This window comes from Amphiura filiformis, chromosome 13, assembly GCF_039555335.1.
Source record: "Amphiura filiformis chromosome 13, Afil_fr2py, whole genome shotgun sequence".
Classification (NCBI taxonomy): Eukaryota; Metazoa; Echinodermata; class Ophiuroidea; order Amphilepidida; family Amphiuridae; genus Amphiura; species Amphiura filiformis.
Window position 1 is genome coordinate 16,510,891 of NC_092640.1, and position 21,292 is coordinate 16,532,182.

Genomic DNA, 21,292 nt, shown 5'->3' on the forward strand with positions numbered 1-21,292 from the left:
TGTGTAGCTACATGCTGGGGATCATCTTCTGCGTGGCATGCGAGGGGTCCGAGGTTCGAATCCCGGGGATGCCAAGTGACTTTCTTCTTCATCTTCTCTCCTTTTTCGTTCCTTCTTTCCCTCCCGATAGCACAAAAACCACGGTTTAGGGTTAAACCAAGATAACACTCATTGAAAACAGCTCAACTGATTAAATCAGATGGTTAAATCCACACTACACACTGGTTTTACCTGTGCAATGAGCAATGAGCTGGTATTACAGTTTCAGTTGGGTGAACGATTATAAAGCGAACGCAAGCTATTAAATAATACTGTGTGGGCTTTTGTTTACGAAACAAGACAATAGTGTGCTTATTGTTAATAACCAGCGTTCTTGAAAATTAGAAGCATACCGGTAATGGTTTGCAGACTTAACACGGTTTAATTTGGAAATAATTTCTTCATATTTTTTGGTGTTATCTGTCGTTTACATATCCTTCCTAAAAGACAAAAGTGCGAATATTTCCAAACACCTAAATTAGCTAAAAATTTAGAACATGTTACAAAACTATATTTTTAGAGAGAATTTTAGAGAATACTTTAAATATTGGCCGGTTATTTTTCACACAGTTACGTTAACTATAATATAGGCAATGTCCTATTACCTATAACATACACTAAAACACCAAAGTGCGAATATTTCCAAACACCTAAATTAACTAAAAATTTAGGACATGTTACAAAACTATATTTTCTAGAATTTCAGAGAATACTTTAAATATTGGCGCGGTTATTTTTCACACAGTGACGTTAACTAGGCAATTGCCTATACTTCTAACATACACTACTTCACTTCATACCGTAGAGGTCACGCGTCGATTGTGAGAGCTCTGTGTAGTGTGTATAGGAAAACGGACAGTAACTGCAGTATGGGTCAAACTATATCCTCCCTGATATCTATCAAGTTTGCACTATATATGTTGGACAAACTAGCAAAATATGTCATGATCACCTTGACCCATTTCGCTGTGTTATGCCAACCTATATAGGTAACAATGTATACCGGTAGTGCAAACTATTCTTTTGTTTTGAAATAAAACGAGACAAACAATTTGAGTTAGGCCTACTCGGAGGATATATTTCAATTTGACCCGTGTGGGGCCAAATGTTAACCCTCCAGATCGGTAAGTCGTATATAGCCCGGATAGATATTATATGTCAAAGTAACATTTGAATCCCTATGACCAGAGGATGATGATAGGTTTAACCAAGTGATAGGAACAATTTTGAATGACCCTAAAGCTTTTCCGCAAGGGAATAGCGAATAAATTTAAATGAAGCCCAATATCAGCGAAGGCGAGGATGAGTTCAACTTAGAGTAGGCCTACTTAGCCCCGGAGGAGGGGGGCACTCCCGGCCCCCTAACTCAACACAAAAGTTGACAACCATGAGAGTTACCAAATTGCGCAGAAAAGGGGTTAAGTTATTTTACCCGTATAGCAACAGGGAAGTGCACTTCCCTTATATCAAGGACCGCGAAATTGGCAAAGTAGGTGGTATTTAATTTGCACTGTCCGTGAAATTTGGATAAAAAGAGGTAATTTTATGTCAGTATTTAGTGTCATTGATTCTAATCATTGAAAAGGGGGAGTGTTTGAAATTCTGGTCAAATTTTGTCCTCGATTTTGCATGAAAAAGGGGGGTAAATTTGATGAAAAATCATTGCAAAGGGGGCCTTTGAAAGATTTGGTAGGCTAACTCTCATGGTTGTCAACTTTTGTGTTGAGTTGGGGGCCGGGGGGAGGGGGCATAGCACTCAACTTCTGAAGTGCCACTGAGGAACTATATCAGCGCGTTCCGAAGTAGGGGCCTTACGTAACGTTGTTTTATAAAAGGGGTTTCATTGAAGACAAACAAAAGGAAAAAGGGGTCATAGTGGATATAGCCTAATAGTGAAAAAAGGAGGTAATTGGGTATGTAAAAAACTTGGTCACTGGGTTTGATTTTTTTTTTAATGGAGCGAAATTCGAGTAGCCTATTTCTTGTCCCAAATTTAAACATTATACAAATTTGCTGAAATAACAGATTTGAAAGTTTCTGCATTATTTTGTGGCATTTTGATGATCAATTTTAGAAAAAAAAAAGACTCATTGGGTATTATAGCCCGACTTAAAAAAAATCGGGTGTGATTTTAAAAAAGGGCTCAAGAGAAAAGACAATGACAGGAAACAGACATGAAGACACGTTTTTGGGGGTGGGGTGCCGGGGTGGGGCCTGGGTGGGGAGGGGACATCCCTGGGGGACATCATTAGGGGCCAGTTTACAGCACCAGACACCAGGGGTGCTAGTGACCAGGCAGACACCGTAAAATAAAAAATAAAACTTAAAATAAAACTCATAAAACTGGTCTGCTGCCCTCATTTGACCAAAGGGTAAATCCCAGCTGATCGCTGCTGATCTGGCAAACTGAAGATGGCTGCCAAAACAAGTGAAATAGAAGAGCGAGTCTTAGCAGTAGAAATCAGAAGATTAAGGAAGAAACTGCGGCAGATTGAAAATTTAGAAGTTCTAGATCGACCATTAACTGCAGAGGAACAGGAAAAGGTTACCATAACTTTGAGCCTTTCTTTTAGATACTTGTAGCATGTAAGCTTTACCAAGCATGTTTAATTTGTTGTACAGTAAGCTTAAAGTTATGAACTGAATTTTGCAGGGCATCTCTCAGCAGACTCTGATGATCTTCTAGTTCTAGTTCTACTGGATTTATGGGTAGACAACTTGCATGTTGTATCTAGTACAGGGAACCCATACCGTAGAGGAACAGGAAAAGGTCCCGGAAAAGGTTACCATAACTTTGAGCCTTATACTATCCACAACGACACGATAGTTACTGTGTGTGGATATCATAAGCCTAGGTAGACTGGAGAACCATACCGGCCCAAGTCAGAGATCCGTCAACTGTTTTTTGACGCTCTAAAACAATTTTTTTAATTGTCAAATTTGGTTACAATTTTGCTTGGCTAACATTTATGTATCTTCGCAAGATAATTTGTTTACTTTTAACCGGAAACATAGCATCTAGGCGCTGAAGTACAAATTCCGACCAGTCCATGAGTCTGTTTAATTCTGCAACCTTGCTTGATCAAAGTTGTTTTGACTGTCTGTCAACTGCGCCGCTGATTAAAGATTTGAGAAAATCCAGTGCTGGGCAAATCAATCCATCTCCCGATTTGCAAAGGTTGACTTGTCATTGCAAACTGACTGGTGATACCCTTCCGGTTCTTGAACATGTGAGCCCAGCACTACACGTGTTGATCACCTATGGGGACTGTGTGATGTCTGGTGATCACTCGAGAAAAATTGACACAAAATGATGTTTTTCGTGAGTAGAGTCATGGTGAATTGATGAAGGAATATAGCACATGCATGTGTCACTTATATGTCAAGAACAATATCCTCATATTTTTGAGACAATAATTAACTTGAGGAAGAAGTTTTATTCATATGCATGACATTGGGCCCTGTATGGCAACCGTGTACATGTGCCAAACAAAGTAGGTGACATCATGAGCACAAATATTTGCACCTTCTAACTTTCGTATCACAAGCTATCGGTTGTTCATACTAAAGTTAGAATTTTCGAACAACTTGTAACTTGTATAAATAGCATGTAAGCTTTACCAAGCATGTTAAATTTGTTGTAAGCTTATGAACTGAATTTTGCAGGGCATCTCTGATGACCTTCTAGTTCTAGTTCTAGTCAGTTCTACTGGATTTATGGGTAGACAACCAACAACTTGTACATTGTATCTAGTACAGGGAACCCATACCGTAGTAGCTCTGCACAACGGTATGGGACAAAGTGTATACAAAACGCAATTGCATGATTTCAATTAGAGTTTGGACTAAAAAATACAAGGCTCCTGTACGTAGCCTTAAATAGTTGCATGTTTGTCATAATAGCTAGTAATTACACAGCTTCTTGTACTTCTTACCTGAACTCCTATGCTTGAAATTGTAATTAATACTCCATTATTTATCCAGAATAAATTAAAATTCATTAGCACATGATCCAAAACTGAGATGGCACTTCAGTGCAGCAACAATAACGAAAATGTGATGTCATACCGACAAATGATGTGTCTGTTGTGCCTGTTTTTAAGTTTGTGTTGCGAATCACGTCCATCTTTTCCTCTTGAACCTAGAGGGTTGAGTGCAGATATCAGAACCGGGATGGTCCCCTTAGGGATGGGCGATACCAGAAAATACCAAAAAGTATCGATGATACTTTCCAATACTTTCGATACTGGTCAATGATCCAAAGGTGAAGGTGTGTGTTTGGGGGGGGGTATGTATGGCTGTGCCACATTAACGGACTTACACTTACTCTTCATGTGATTACGAATCTTAACACATGATTATAAAACCAATAGAAAATATCACTTTAATCAACAAGATGTGTAGTAAAATGGTATTCTGCAGTGGCGTCGCAAAGGGGGGGCAGGGGCACAGACTCCCCACTTTTGTTGGTTATTTGGGGGAAATCATTTGCCTCCTCAAAATAGGATTCCTTGTATTCCTTTTTTCAAACTAAAATTTTAAACAATAATAGTGCAAAAATAGTCCACCAAATGGCTTCAATTAGGTCTTCATTTTGCAAAATTTTCTCACTTCTCAGGGGGCACATCCCCCTCAGACGCCCCCTGCATGCACAACTTTATGGGTACAAATTATAAAGCAATAATTCAGACAATAAAAATCAAACCTTGTCCACAAATGGCTTCAATTGGGCCGTTTTTTCGCAAATTTTTGGCTTTTTCAAACTAAAATTTTACACAATAATAGTGACAAAATGGTCCACCAAATGGCTTCAATTGGGTCTTCATTTTCCAAGTTTCCAACTTCTGAGGGGAGCACATCCCCTCACCCCCAGCGTCGCTGGCGACCATTACTTACATTCTGTTTGTTTTTTCGAAAAGTGGCCCCCCTGACTGCTCTGGATCCGCCACTGAACGCATGGGTCCAATCTGATCCATGTTTCGAAAAAAAGCCCTAGGAGGAAAATGTTGCCATTTTTGGAGTAAAAATTCCCCTAGAAATGGGGTAGATTTTTGAAACTCAGGCGGCACATCTGTCAAAAATTATTCAAAAAGTAATTCAGAAAATAATTCAAAAAGTAATTAAGAAAATAATTAAGAAAATCAAAAAAGTAATTTAATGACTAAAAAAAGTACCGTACCATAGGCCTACCGTAACTAATACACTATCAATTTTCATTTTTTCCTATGTAGGTGAACAAAAAAAGGTGCCATTCGTCTTCAACTGCTGGACAATCTTGAAAAACAAGTCAACACAGCAACATCTCGTATCATCCCTACAGCGCCCCCATTGACAACGACATCTACAATTAAAGCTAACGTCGGCAGCAGAGAAAAGGAAGACGAAGATCCCGTGGATGATAATGAAGACAATGAGATTGTGGAGGAGATCAGTGTAGAAATGAAAAGAAAGTTTGATGATGATAATGATGATGAGTTTACTACTCAAGGAGGTGATAAGAGGACTAATTGTGAGGATGAGAATCAAGACAAGATACAGACTAGTAAAGAGGTGATGCAGGCAACTGGGGAACCTTCACAGCCAGCACCACAAGAGTCACCTCAGAAAAGTATGCACACGATGACAAAGCTACTCACTTTTGGTGCTAAATCTTGATTTCAAACTCTTCAGTCCGTTCCATGTACAATAGAGAAAAACCCCTAGCAATACCATTCAGCTTTCCATCAAATCAATATGTCCACCAAAAGGGTTGGGATGGGATGGGGAATTAAGCCAAGTTATTGGGAGGAGCTGGGAGCACGAAAAAGTAGAGGAAGAAACCCAATGTCTGGTGACCAAATCTATGTAACAAAGGTTTTAAAGTGTTTTTTTAAAAGAATTGGGTTAATTTATAATTTTGACCCCCTGTTTGATATAAAATTGGATTGATTGAGCCCATATTTATTGGTCGAGCTATGAGTTTTAAAATATTGGACGAGACGTAGTCGAGTCCAATATTTCAAAACTCATAGCGAGACCAATAAATATTGGGCGACAGGGCGTAAAGCATCCAATTTTATCATAATCATGTTTTGGATCCAATATTGTCACACACTTGGATTCATCAAAACATAATAATGACCTTAATTGACCCCTACCAAAAATGCCTGACACTGTGAAGAGGGCAGCCCAAGCCAAATTTGTTCAGTACCCTTCAGGCATGCCAAAACACTTTCAAACCTTTGTTACAAAGATTTGGTCACCAGACATTAGGTCTCTTCCTTTACTGAAAGGTTATCCATTTGAAAAGAAATTGCTTTTTGAAGGAAGATTTAGTAAAAAATCTTGATCAATTCCTACACTACCCTTACCCAAGCCAACTCCCAATGGCTTCTTTGGCAACTAATCATACATCAGTGGCATAGCCAGCACTTTTTCAGAAGGTGGACAAAGGGGGGCAAGGCAACTTTTAAGGGTGGGGGCAAATTTTAACAAAAATAAGCTAAAAAGTACATAAAAAAAGCCCTAAAATCTTTAATATCACCGCGGCCAGCATCCGGGGGAGGGGAGAGTAGCTGCCCCTTTGCCCCCACTTAGGTACGCCACTGCAATAATACAACATCATTCTGATCAATTATATTTTCTTCAACTTGCTTTTCCTTCAGGTGCTTCCAAGACCAAGAAAAAATCTCCAAAGAAAAAGAAGGAGGGATCCCCAGTAACCGAAAGAGGATGGGCTAATGTGAAATTTCTTGTGAGGGAATTGGAGGTCATAATGATTTGGTGTATGCAGTTGCATGTCAGGGGTCTACAGTGATCAGTGCAGGGTAAGTTTTAGGGTCATTCTTTAAAGATTTGCCTTTTACTGTGTTTCAGTTTAAATCTTTTGGATCAAAAGAGGCATCGTTCAAAGTATGATATGCCTTTTAATTAGAGTTACCATTATGGTTTAGGGCTAGTGTTTTAGGGGTAGGGTTTGGGCAGGTTATTTTCTGCAGTTACACCAGCTCACTAAGTTTGATTCAGGAGAAGGGTCAGGAAATCATTTTGTCTTTCAAGTAAAATAGTCATACCTGAATTTATGTGTATGTTTTTTTTTGGTTTTTTTGCTACCAGTCGAGACACAATGGTCAAGGTATGGGACGCAGACACAGGAGCAGAAGTGCGGAGTCTTGGAGGTCATACAGGGACAGTTACTTCTTTGATGATATTACCCCACCATGTGTGCCAAAAATTAGGTAAGCCACCTCTTATGTAGTACATCTTATCGGTTCCAATGGTACATTAATGTTTGCTGTAATCCAAGTCTAACCGACCTTAAAAGTTGCTCAACCGAAAGGGTTTATTTTTCCTTTAGTCATGGTCAGAGCTGTAGCTAGGTTGACAAATGTGGAGTGGCCAAAATACAAATATACGCTCTAATTGAAGTAAAAATATAAAGAAAAATATAGGAAATTCTTCCAAAAGTGGTGGCCCGCTTGCTATGGCCCTGGTCATGATGGTACTACCTGAACTGTTCTATTCGCCCTTTGCACGGATTCGCCATCTTGCTACCAAAACGCTTTTATTTCTTGCGCTTTCCAAGCAACGTGCCAGAAGGCTTTTGCAAAGCGTATGTGGTAAGGCCTAAAAAATGTTTGATTAGCTTAACATAATAAAAATTAGGGTCGGTCGGTCGGCAATTTAAAAAAAGAATATTTTTTTACACACATTTTATGCTGTAAATTGCTTTTTTTCTTTCTTTTTTTAAATTTTAGGTTCTTATAAAAGAATTTTAATTTTTAATAAGAAAAAAAGTCTAGGGTCGGGCCTATTTCTAGGGTCGGTCGGGTTACGTCAATCAAACAATTTTATTTTAGGCCTAATTAAAGCATGCGTTTGACAGGTGTACACACACACAGCACAAACTTTGCGTGTAGAACATCATTTTGAGATGACCATGCGATCGGAAAATGGACCTTCGTGGTACACATTCTTTTCTAATATCCAAACTCACACCCACAATTTGGAATCAAATTGTTTTATAAGTCTACATGTAAGATAAAGAACACCATGTGAAAAATAGGACGTTCCACCTTAAACAAAATCTTTTTGTTTGTCTGTTTGTTTGTATGATACAGCATCTCAACATGATCTGAATCCAGAGAGTGACAAGCTAGCATTAAGTGGATCCACAGACTGCTCTATAAGGCTATGGTGTCTGAATACAGGGCAAACATTACGGTCCATTTATACATACAACTCAGTTGAATGCCTGGGATTAGTTGGTAGCTGTGTTGTATCTGGCTCAGGTGAGATATAAGGAAAAGTGTACCTTTTTTGACCTACATGTAATTGGGACATGACCCTCACGCTTAAAGTCAGTCACTTTTATCCATGAGGGGTTCTTATTAAAGCAATTAAATGAATGTCAAACTTGTGAATTTACAAATTGTCATTGAGAGATTTTAAACGGTCATTTCAACCAATTATGTCTATTGTTTTGGGATCTGTAAGTTTACCCCTTGTCTTAAACTATTGTGTTATCCCTGATTTTGACTTGTTCCAGGTTTTTCAATTTAATGTAACCATGGTAACTGGCTTCTTTTATAAATTTGATTTCAGATGGAGGTAAAGTGGAATTATGGGATCTTATGTCAGAGGAGAGTAAATCTTTATTCACCACAATTGGTCATGATGAAGCAGTCACTTGTATTAAGGTAAGGTCAGTGACCTCAGATGACTTTTGACTGAAGATTGCATAACATTTTGAAAGCTTAGGGAAATACAGATGTGATTGTGCAGGGAAAACTGATTATGTGACTCAATCTGGTCCATGGGGGCCAAAGGAGGCATTTTTGAAAATTGAGTTACTGTAATTATTACATTATACATACAATAGGCTATCATTTACTGAAAGCACCAAAGGTCTAGCATACTTGGTTCTAAAGTTATGAAGTTTTTTGATGTCTATTTTCTTATGTATTTTATTGTTTTTTTCTCCATATTTTTACCTTATCTCAGTTTCAAATTTGCCACCTTTGGCCCCCATGGTCCAGATCGTGTCACATATGTGATGCGATCTGCTCTATGGGGGCCAAAGGAGGTAAATTTGAAAATGTAGTTACTAAAATTACTAAAAAGATTTGCCTAATGGCGCACATGAGCTCCTTTCCTTTGCCTTAGGGTAAATTTCACGTACAAATAGATCCCAACAAGAATTAAGTGTTGGCGTCCTTTGCGGGTGAGGATTAATGGCAGGGCACTAAAATGCCAGTTATGTCAAGGAAACCCACAGCGCCATTAGGCAAGGCTTTATGGTATTACTTTATACAAACATTAGGCTAAAATACTGAAAACACCAAAGGTCTAGCGTATTTAGTTCTGAAGTTTTGTGATTTAAGGTTATACACAATTTTGCCATTTTCAGAAGCAAAATGGGATGCACGTAGCCCCCTTTAAACTTATCTATTTCTGGAAATAAATATCGGAGAGAGAAAGCGCAAACTACGTCTAAAAGCTGAAAGTGTAAGGGTCATTATTATGCTTGAATTTTCCACTTGGCTCAAAATGAAATGTACTTTTCAAACATTTCAATATTTTTTCAATATCCGGAGCATCAAGATTTTTGGGAACACGGCCATAATTTCTCATTGGAAGTGGCGATTTTGTTGGGAACTTCGACGCACATTACAAACAAGTCAATAAAAGAATGTGCATATTCATTCTTGATATTGGTTGTCTCGATTTTTTATGTAAGCTTAAAATGTTGGCGAATTTGAAGTAAAATGGCCTCCACTTGTATGTCGCTTTTGTAACCAGTAATAATAATTCCGTGCACGATTTCATAGACAAAATTCTGACCTACATTATTTCTATAAACCCTCTTCTGCATGCAGGTGCTATTTAAATTTTTATTTCGATAGCAGAAAATTGAGATATTTGCTATTTTTCCGACTCGCTGCTGCCAAATTGTCTAGTTTCGCGATAAAAAGATACAGCGAAATCAATTTTTTTTTCGAACCATTTTACTTCGTTTCGCCTTGTGCTTTGAAGTACAAACTTCAAAATTGATATCGTGATTCTATATTTCAAGCTGCGTCATACTGTGTTTTTCTTACCTCTGATTGTCGCTGCTCAAGGCCAAAATTCGAAATTTTTTGGACAGAAGTGACACTCTCATTTTTTTAAAAACATGTTGTTTACGTACGACGGGCTCTATTTGCCCGATTCCTTTCGTCACAAAGTGGTGTTGCCGAGTTTGGATTTTAAAATATTTAGGTATTTTCTAGCTTAAAATCTAGCGCCAATGAACCTGGTGCATGGGAGGGAAAATGGGGGGGTAGTTAGGCGCGAAAAAAATGTGCACATTTTCATGCTTGCTGCGCTTGCAACAGGTAGATATTTAGAAATCCATTTAAGGTACGGTATGGGTATGGGTATGGAAATTGGGGATCCCAAAAAATTGGCATATGCCTATATAGGCCTATAGGCTATATGCAAAGGGGAGGGGGCATTTTTGGCAGGCCAAGGGGGAGGGGGCCACAAAAATTTGGCAGTCCAGGGGGGTGCGGACAAGCGATTTTTGGCTGGCCGAGACGGGAGGCAAGCGATTTTTAGCGAGTCGCTTGGAAATTTTGGCTTATAATTAGTAGGCTAATAGGCCTACCGGTACTGATTGCACAGCCTCTCGAGAAAGCAATTTTTGGCGAGGCGGGGCCGGGGGAGGGAATAAATTTTGGCAGGTCGAAAGGGAGGAAGAATGACTTTACCTAGCACACATTAAAGGGGCATTTCGTGATCCACAGCCTCATACAACCCCATAGGCCTACGTCCTTTCTCACAAGTTAAGATTTTTATACTAGTCATCCCGCTCTGGCCGCATGCTTAGGCATTTTCACGCAGATCAATTCATTAAGCAATGGAAAATATTGCCAAATTTGAATTTCGTTTTAAAAGCCTACTCCCCATTAAAAAAAAACACTAATTTTGGGGGATTAATAAAGTTCTGTAAAGTGAAACAAAAGGCTGCCTCGATCCTAATTATTCATTTAATAGGCCAGGCCTTCATTTCTGAAAATAGCGGGAGCTCAGTTAGTCACTCTCCTATGTGTAGGCCTACTGAGGAGCTTGACAAGGAGCTCAATTATATAATATCAATATTAAACCATAGGATTTTCAAGAAGTGAGCAGCTCAATAAATGCCATTGGTAAAATTATTAGGCCTACGATTTTTAAATTTTATTTGACTGTGAGCCGTTTTTCTATAGGCTATATACATGCCTACACTGTATATAGGCCTACCTTTAAAATTTCTAAAATTGGCGGAATTGAACAAGCTCTAAATTTCTCATACGTCCAGCATAACCAAGGGCAACTGGGGGGGTGGGAACGCCCTAGCTATAGCCATACCCGTAGTGGCGGAACCAGAATTTTTGGAAATCATTGCACTAAATTGCAGCAAAAAGTGGAAAATTACATAATTGTGGGGATTTTGCCTAAAAACTGGATGGAAAAAAAAAAAATATTGGGGAAATACGGTACTGCCCCCCCTAGCGGGCGCCTCTGCATATCCATCCATGATGCTAGAATGACGGAAGTTCTGGCGCTGAAATTCAATTTCAATATCACGAGTTTTTATCAGGGATTTTACCAAGGGAAGGCGATAGGTGTAGGATGTTGCTGATATACCAGGCAACCCGAGAAAGGAACTGAGGTGTGGCTAAATAAGGGAGTGTTCATTATAAATATTTTCCATTATCATACTTTTGACGCCGAGAGCATAATTATTTGAAGCGTACCGCCCCGGTACATCGTGTCAGTCACATGGTCACATTATTTTCTGTTGAAAGAGAAACGCACATGTCTCTGATTAGCTCGGGGGTTAGCTACCGGTACTGCGCGCTGCGTGCTGGTCTGTTGTTGTCGAGTGGAAATGGGAAATTTATGAAAGAACTTCCGCAACTTTGCCATCACGCAGCGGCGTAGCTGGGATTTTTTCCAGGGGCAAGACTGTAGGCCCTATGGGGCGGGGCCCAAATCCACCAAATTTCCCACTGGGGGCGGGGGCCCAAATAGACAAGTTTTGCCAGGCTTATCATAATCGTATATGGTAGGCCTATTGCGCTGTATTGCATATCGTTTGGATTCCCCATCTCTCTGCCCTCCTCTCACCCTCTCCTCTTTTTTTCCTCCGTCCCCTACCCCTTTCCTCTTTTTTTTTTTTCCTTGCACTAGGGGGGGGGGCCCAAATAGGCAATTTTGCAATTGCCCCCCGGCAGCTACGCTACTGTCATCACGGTAGACATACGCGGTAGGCCTACAAGCAGGGCTGTCAACTCTCATGCATTGGCCGTGAGTCCCACGCATTGGGTCACTTTCTCACGGTCTCAAGGTAGTATAATCTCACGCCTAGGTAAAAATCTCACGCAAAAAGCTGGAAAATGAGTAAAATCTCACGCATCGTCATGAATAATTTGTTGCTCCTACCCCCCCAGCTTTTCACATTCCCGAGCGCCGTGGCTCAAATATTAATGGTTCAAAATGAACATTGGAGTCGGCAAATCCTGGTCCGCCTAGCTCTTTATACAGACAAATATAGTAGGCCTATCAAAATGTTGTATTTTTATATTTTCTGGTGGACTCATGGAGAATATCATGTCATGGAGGTCCCGGCGATGGGTTGAGGGGGGGGGTCTCAAGGCATTTTGGTAGGCCTACCCATGCTTGATTCCGGGAGGTTTTTTAGCAGGCCCGACCATTTTTTTTATAAAAACACCTCGGGGTGGGTCTCTTCAAAACATTTGTACAGCGGGGATCAAAGTCATCCAAATTTGGCCTAACTTGACGCTTTTTTAAGGGCATTTTTTCCAAAATGCGCCCAAAAGTTGGTCTTCGCTGTAAACCCACCCATCATAGTCGTTGAAAAGGTAGGCCTACCCCAAAACTGTGGCACATCCACGAACCCGAGGGAGAGACCTCCGCGGGTAAAAACACACCTCTAGCGGGACCAGATTTATAATTTAAAATAGGCCTACATTTTGGAAGCCAGTCATCACGACAAAACGGGCCATGGCAGTGTTAATGGTATTAACACTTTGATTTTAGGCTTAAATAACAGTGTAGGCCTATAAATTGCAAATTTGCACACACCGGGGAACCTTCTCAAGCTGGTTTGGGTAAGGATGTGAGGCTGTGACTCGAAAAAACTACGATGCGATTTTAAACCAAATTTGAAGAAAACAGACCCAAAATTGTATCAACTTTTGGACTGAAAGTTTTCGCAAATATTTACTTTTTCGAGAAAATTTTTGAAAAATACCCTTCTTGAACCTAATTTTCATGACACTGAGGGTCAATAAAATCATAGCTAAAAATACAACAGAGTCTAAACTAAATGGCTGAAAATGCACCCCAAATCTGCCGCACATCCCCAACGACACATTTCACCTTATAGATTTTGAAAATTGTCATAATAAAATAGGCCGAACTTATCCCAAATTATCCCCGAAAAAATATTTTTTTGCAGGTGAGGTTGGAGTCTTATTATTTTTATTCTCAGAGAGGATAGGGGTTTATATTTTTAGCAGGGTACAATTTGTCTTGTTTTTGTTTTGTTTTTTGACGTTGAAGTTCCAGATTCGTTTTTTTTTATATATTATTATTCATTTATACCCCGGGATTTATACCCTGTACGTGGGGAAAAGTACACACGGCAGCTACAGAGAAACCACGAAAAACTCCTGTGAAGTGCATGAAAATGCCCCGAAAATGTGCCAACCGAAACACCCGGACACGAAGATAAAATAAAATCCAAATTCTTTGTCCCCCACTAAAATATATTATGAACACTCCCTTATGAAGTCTGCCCTCTTCCGGCTATTCTGGTAGTAGGCGTTGACAATTACCTTCATATTTTTGAAGCATGTTTGAACCCGATTTGTTCTCTATTCACATTTTTAACGTTGCAAGTAACATTTCAAGACCTCTATTTGTGACATTTTATATTATCTTGCTAGAGATGTGCCTAAAGTTGAAATTCAATATTTCGGATCGCAAAGATCGAGAGATATAAAGTTGCTGACTATCAGTTTAACACCATGGATCATATGGGCGTCATCTATGAACGATTACGATAGCTAATAAATACTACATGAATATTCATGAACTATACAGATTCCATTCTTCTCTACTAATAAAGATGTCAATCACTCTCCTAGACGACAGTTGCTTGGCGCTTGTAAACAAATCGAATAATAGTGCTTGATAACAGCTAAAAAAATAGGCTAAAAACACATTTTCACACATTTTTTTTCCGGATTTTTTTATTTCACATGATAAGTAGACATATTTTCTTACGTATAAGGTAATAATATATTTTTTCTGGAGGTAAAGCCCTTCAACACTTTGTTTAACCTTAAGGCATAATGTTGTGATTGCCGAAGTGTTCCTTTAAAGATGATGCTGGAAGCATGCCTTTGTCTTGAGACAAATATGCATTGGAATTCATTAATATTTAAAGGCACAATCAGTGATTTGATAGATCAGACTTTAAATTCATAAAAAAGATTTTTGCTAGTAGTGTATTCACATGCATACTCCATGTTAGTGTTAATAAGATTTACAAATGGGTATTAACATGCATTTTCTATTCACACTGTAGGTTGATGGCAACTTTGTAGTAACAACATCAGCAGATGGTTTGATCAAGTTATGGGAACTAAGAGACAAATCACTACACACTATTTATGTATCTGAGAATGTTACCAGCGTGTCTACATCCAAACCAATAGCTAATAGAGATATCAAGTCACTCGCTTATAGGAATTATATTTATTATGGGGATGAAGGGTTAAATGTCAAGGCCCTCGATTGGAAGAAAGGTGAGTTCTAGTCACGCCAGCACCGGTCAGGGATATCCGCCAAAGAGTCTTCCCGACTGGCCTAAATGTATTGGTCACCAACCGGCACAAAAAATCTTTGAAATCACAGAAAATGCACAAGTTACAAACAAGATGTGGTGTAGCTGTGTGTAAGGGGGAGAACAGCTACACCACGGACAAATTCATCTTTTAATCTCCCTACAGGGATGAATTCATCTCTTAATCTCTCCTTACACACACTCAGCTACTAAAATTAGCCAGCACTAAAATTGTGCTGGCTATAACTCTGAACAGATATAAGGCTAAAAAAGATAAATGTTATGTCTCGGAGCTCATGGCAGTTTCCAAAACAAATGTGGAAACTGGTTTTTTTTTAATTACATTTTTTAAATTAAGAAGTTATTTTCCAGTGTACAAAAGTACGCAGCATAAAATTGTGGTTGATTTACACAATTGAAGTGTTCAAATATCAATTGTTTTATACCTAAACAAGTATCGAATGAAGTAAATTTTCTTCAAAATATGGCTCAGAATTTCATGGTTTTACCACAAAAAAGAAAATCAAAAATGAATATTCCATTTCAGCTGACATAGACGTGCTAAGAAAAACAAACACATGTAGGCTTTGAGACATGGCTTTTTTTAAAGCCTAATGTGGGGACATGGATGACCCAATAGGTGATATCTTATATCGTTGCTGGGCGGGAAAAACATCATTATAGTTCTAAAGGTCAAATGCAAATCCTCATTTACAAGTGGGCCTCACTTCCATAAACCTCTGATCCAATTCTTTTTATGCATGTTAAATTGAGGAAAATCCATGATGAAGTCGGGTGGTACAAGATGCATTGAAGTTTAGTGAGTGTTGGAGAATTTAATTTGTTTAAATTTATTTTCTCATTATACTTTGTATAGGTATGGTCCATAAGCTAAAACATCATTTGGGTGACTTTGGCAGCACTGGTGCTATGTGTACAACAGGTGATCTGTTGGTGTGTGCAGGGTATGACTTAGACAATGGATTAGCATATATCAATTGTGAGTATTAAAAATAAAGGATTGCTATGCAGTCATTGTGTTGTTGTCGGTCCATCCGTTCTCTTTGTTGGCGTGATTCTTATGCGTTCCTGCCGACCTTCAATTTTGTCATCGTACCTGTTTGCATTTTTTTTAAATTTCTTGTTGTATATCATATTGTTTCCTTTTCATATTTTACTTGTTCATTAGTAATGTTGTGTAATATTTTTGAATGTAAAGTTGTAAAGCGCTTTGTAGTTTCTTAACGTAAAGCGTTATTTTTAAAATGCAGTTTAGTAGCAGTAGTAGTAGAACAAAAATATCATAATTGAATATGTGACACTATCTGGTCCATGAAGGCAAAGGCGGCAAATTTGAAACCGATATAAAGGTTAAAATATGGAGTAAAAAACAATAAAATACATAAGAAAATAGACATCAAAAAACTTCATAACTTTAAAACCAAGTATGCTAGACCTTTGGCGTTTTCAGTAAATGATAGCCTATTGTATATATGTGACATGATCAAGGGGAACGAGTCACATGTCGACCCTGGTCGAAAATGTGTTTTACATATGTTTCTAAAGAGGACATTTAGAGCTTTCAGAAGCTGAAAACCCCATGTTGATATGACTTTTCTTTGTAAAGTTACGTCAATTTATCAATCCGTGAAAACAATATGAAACAAAAGAATTTTAACACTTTCTTTGCCAATATCTCAAAATCAATATTAGCGACATCCGATTCATTCCCCTTGATCATGTCACATATAATGTAATCATTACAGTAACTCAATTTTCAAAAATGCCTCCTTTGGCCCCCGTGGACCAGATTGTGTCACATATGCCCAATCTCAACCTAAAAATCACATATTTTGTCTTGTGAGTGCAAAAGCATTGTATGTGATATTATTGGTAAAAATTGCACCACCAGATTCTTATTGATGCTGTCCCAGAGGTACACTACAGTGCAGCTACTTCATTGGTAGTCTAGAGTACACATACCTCTAGAGTACACATACCTCTGTGGTTGCAACAATAGGAATCTGGTTGTTTACTTCTGATTCCCCTGGTCATCTGAGGTTGAAATAGATTGCTCAACTTGATGGCTAGATGGCTTTGCAGTTGCAAACCGCTGTATCTTTTAGATATTTTGAAAAAACCAAGTCATTGCGCATATTTTAAGCTGTTTTGAAGTGCAGAGCTTTTACTTTTTTATGTCCCCTGCAAAATGAAACTACTTTCAAATCTGACATTTTTTTACTGTTCTCTATTTACCAAATAGGCAATGAAAATGCAGATAGGAGGTTTTCAATGATATGACAATGTCTAAAGTGCAACTTCTTGTGAAACACCTGAAGTCAAGTTATTATATAGCGGCTTTTGAACTGAAATTTGGGTCTAAAATGTAGGTTGCTGAGCTGTGAAAATGTTCCAAAATCTTAGTTTAAAAAGAGCTTCAATTTTGGGAGTCTTAATCATGAGCATGATCCCTACTTGGTGGTGGGGGATCGAATCTTCTGCCAGTGCAGAGAGCCTGAAAATGTGACCCTGCCTTGACCGCTTCACATACCCGTACCACTTTTTCATGTCAGTGTCCCTAGGCTGGAAAACTGACTTAAATGCACATATAATTTGATCAGCTCGTAATCGGCGGGAATTGTTAGACTTTTATCACTATGCCAAAAAGTAGATCCATGTTAAGAACGATGTAGTTGACCTGTCTGGTCGATAAAGTACATGTTAAATATGTAGACAAAGTATGGGACTTCAATTAATAGTTTGTGATGCTTTTCATTTGGCGTGTTGTCACAAGGCAATTCTCAAAATAAAATATAATTTATCGATATCGAACTGATCAAAGTATAGAATATTCTTGCACTCATATTGCAATGTATATACTTGTGTTTATCTCCAGTTTGGAGCCTTCCAGAAGAAGTGTACTTAGCAACTCTGAATGATCAAGATACAAGCCGAGTAATGACGATGGATTGTACCACTACAGAAATGGGGGAGCTTAGAATAGTTACAGGAGGTCAAGAGGTCAAAGTTTGGGACAGAATTGCCAAGACAAGATACAGGTTAGTAACTACAGGAGCATAGGTTGGAAGAAGAATACTTACTAGAATAAATTAAAGTAATCAGATTTGGTATATTTTTAGAACAAAATAATGTGACTATCGACCACAAAGCCTTACGGGCCAAATGTCGCTAGAGCAAGTTCTGAGATATGGTCCAATGAACATCTGGAGAAACAAGAGAAATCAAAAAATTTCCCAGCACATTTATTGATTTTTACTCCATTTCAATCTAGCAATAGGGACATGAAATATATCATTGTAAAGCTTATGTTGAGGAGATTTTGCTTGTTAAATACTCAAAATGTGAAAACATCAATATTACAGCCCTGTTTATGGTGAATTCTCACAAATGTGAAGGTGAGGACAAACAAAATTGTTTGTCCTCACCCAACTGACTCTAGATAATTAGGAATAAGTTAAATTGTACCGACCCTAATTTTGGGAATTGCAGAATTAATTTTTTCCCTCATAATTTTGACGTCCAAAAAATAACTCATAAAAAAGTTTTTTAAAACTGTTTCTTTACACTGGCGGGTCCCAGGTGACGAAAGAGGGCGATGTTTGTGGTGCAAATTATGTTAGGTGTAGGGCTCAACCGATATGGCATTTGTCTACCGATCCGATATCCGATAGCGATGTTGTAATATCAGCCGATATCTGTATCAGTAAAAAAAAATAAAAAAATAAAAAAAGTGCTACATGAAGAGGTAAATACTGGTTAATGGTTTGCATATTAAGGATAACAAACTGTAATTTTGTTCGTAATTTTTTTCCAAATTTTTTTTCAAATTAACTGTGAATGATCTTAGCACTTCAGAATAGGTCACTTTGAAAAAAAAAACATAAATAAATAAAATAATTTACAATTTTTTTTTTTTACGATTTTTTTTACGATTTTTATTTCCGATACCGATATAAATCGATATCGGGCCAATACGATATCCGATCCGATAATCGGTTGAGCCCTAGTTAGTGGCTTCACAAGTTATATAGGGATGCTTTATTGTAATGGTTTGCAGCATTATGCAGAAAACATAAGCACACAAAGGTTAACTGCAATAGCTGCCTTATACACAAAATGGTTAACTGCTGAGGTTAAACAAAGGTTTTTTGTACTCCATGCAGCTAATGCTGTTATTCTCTGTGTGCTCCAAACAGTCAACATCATATAAAATAAATGTGGTTTATGGTTATTCTTCACAGTCCACAAGATGCTGTCCCAATTGAATTCAACTGCCAGTTTTCAACTCGTGCCCAAGACTCAGACATTAACAGTGACGACTCAGAGACTGATGATGATGCGGAGATTGAAGCAAGGCCTCATGGGAGACGGAGATGGTCAGAAAACAGCGAGACTGATCAGCAACAAGCGGGTTGGTTGGGATCATGGTGTACAGTGGTTTGATGGTCAGAGAACAGCGAGACTGATCAGCAACAAGCGGGTTGTTTGGGATCATGGTGTACAGTGGTTTGATGGTCAGAGAACAGCGAGACTGATCAGCAACAAGCGGGTTGGTAGGGATTATGGTATACAGTGGTTTAAAATCTGTCTTATTTTTCACCTAGATGTGGCAGTGACGCAAACTCGTTGAGGCACCTGTTTACCGCGCGCATCTATGCGGCATTTTTAAGCGCATGTGTGCGTATGCCAGCGCTTTGAGCGTCCACTAGCTACTTGACGTCACTGCCACATCAGGGTGAAAAATGGTATATACTAGCTTTGTTCACCCAGTGAGGTAGAATCAAAGAGAATCAACTCTGCCATGTTTGTGTGTTACTCATGGAGGCCAATGGACCTCCAGATTTAATGTATTTCACTATATATGCGCCTGGCAAACTTTGATTCAAAGTGTGGTAAACCTTTGAAATGCTTAAATTTAAAGATCCAAATTACCATTCTATTTCTGGCCCTTGCCGATGAATGCTGGAGGTACATTAAGTGGCCTCCATGAGCCACAAACCAAGATGGCAGTTTTGCCATAGCGTTACGTATGGTGCAAGTTTGAGTCAGTTATCTTTGGGTATAAAATCTTTGGGTTTGCTTCAAGTTTGGTAGTGACGTCAATGCTCTTTCGTGGTTGCACAGCAAGCTTAATGACTTGTATGTGTGTGTGTAGACTCTGGAAGATTAACCTTGCATGCACGATTCGATACTGTCACCAGTATCACCAACATCACTACTGAAATTTGGAGAACCAAAGTTTATATGATTCTATCGCCATGGTAATGCTAGTAAGAATTCAACTCTGGGATTGATATATGAACCAGAAAAGCCTGAGCAAAAATATGGAAGTATCTGTGATACCCCCAGTGTCAAACAGAGCAAAATATAGGTGATGTCTTTATTTAAATCAAACTACAACCCAGGAAATTAATAGTTGGCACACCTGCACTAAACAATGGAAATGTGTGCCCTATTAAAATTGGGGAGGCGAGGGAAACATGCATGCAATATATGTGAAGTACAGACTCTCCACTATATCTCACCCTTCCCCACTCCCCATCATTCAATGTTGGAGGGTCTCACGGACCTGTTGACAACATGGCTTGGTCCAACATTGAATTGGGGGAGCGGGGGCAGCTATATACCAAAAGACAGGCAAACTGTGCCAACCTTTTTTTCCTCGATTGTCCGGGTCAAATCCTAAATATTGCATCTGTTTTCCGTTTTTACTCAATAACTTTGCAACGGAATGTTGGATTATCTTCATATTTCACACAAAAACATATAAGTGATAGGGCTTTACGATAAATAAAAAAAAATGAAAAAATGTATTTGTTTCTTTATGGGGTGGTCATTAAAAACATCGCTAATGCCTAGTTTTGCGTCTTGGCTTGGGTCTGAATTATGCGAGAACTCTTTGACATTCTTAAAAGAATGATTTTTAAATGCAGTATTACATCGAATTGCTTCTAATTCAAATGATAAATAAAAAGAACTGAATGAGCAATTTTCAATCAGCTATTATTACATAAAATTAATGTAATTGCACCCGTATCATAGATAGGGCAATTTTACGTATGTCTATATAAAAACATCATTAGTGCGGAAATTACGATGATATTTGTACAGTGCCGTAAAATATAGGTAGACATACAGAAAAAAAAGAAGGGACGGACATTGGCAAAAATTAATAGAGAGCAGCGAATATAATATGATGAAGGATATTGTAAAATAATAACAAAAAGAAAAGAAAAATAAATCTAAATAAATTCAGGGGCTCGAACCCGTGTCCACTGCGCCTGTGGCAGATGCGTATCCATTGCGCCACAGAGCTGTAACTTCAACAGGCTTAAACTATAATATAATGCTATT

The 21,292-nt window shown here is 38.5% G+C and overlaps 1 protein-coding gene across 1 annotated transcript; it reads left to right on the forward strand.

The window, feature by feature from the left end:
* Nucleotides 1-2,451: 2,451 nt before the first annotated feature.
* LOC140167449 (uncharacterized) lies at nt 2,452-21,076 on the forward strand. The gene is given in 12 exon segments (XM_072190755.1): nt 2,452-2,583; nt 3,706-3,778; nt 5,360-5,647; nt 6,684-6,782; nt 6,785-6,845; nt 7,135-7,256; nt 8,139-8,309; nt 8,623-8,717; nt 14,660-14,879; nt 15,795-15,917; nt 17,814-17,976; nt 19,180-21,076. Coding segments are annotated over 12 exon segments (1,749 nt in total). The 3' UTR covers nt 19,382-21,076.
* Nucleotides 21,077-21,292: the final 216 nt, after the last annotated feature.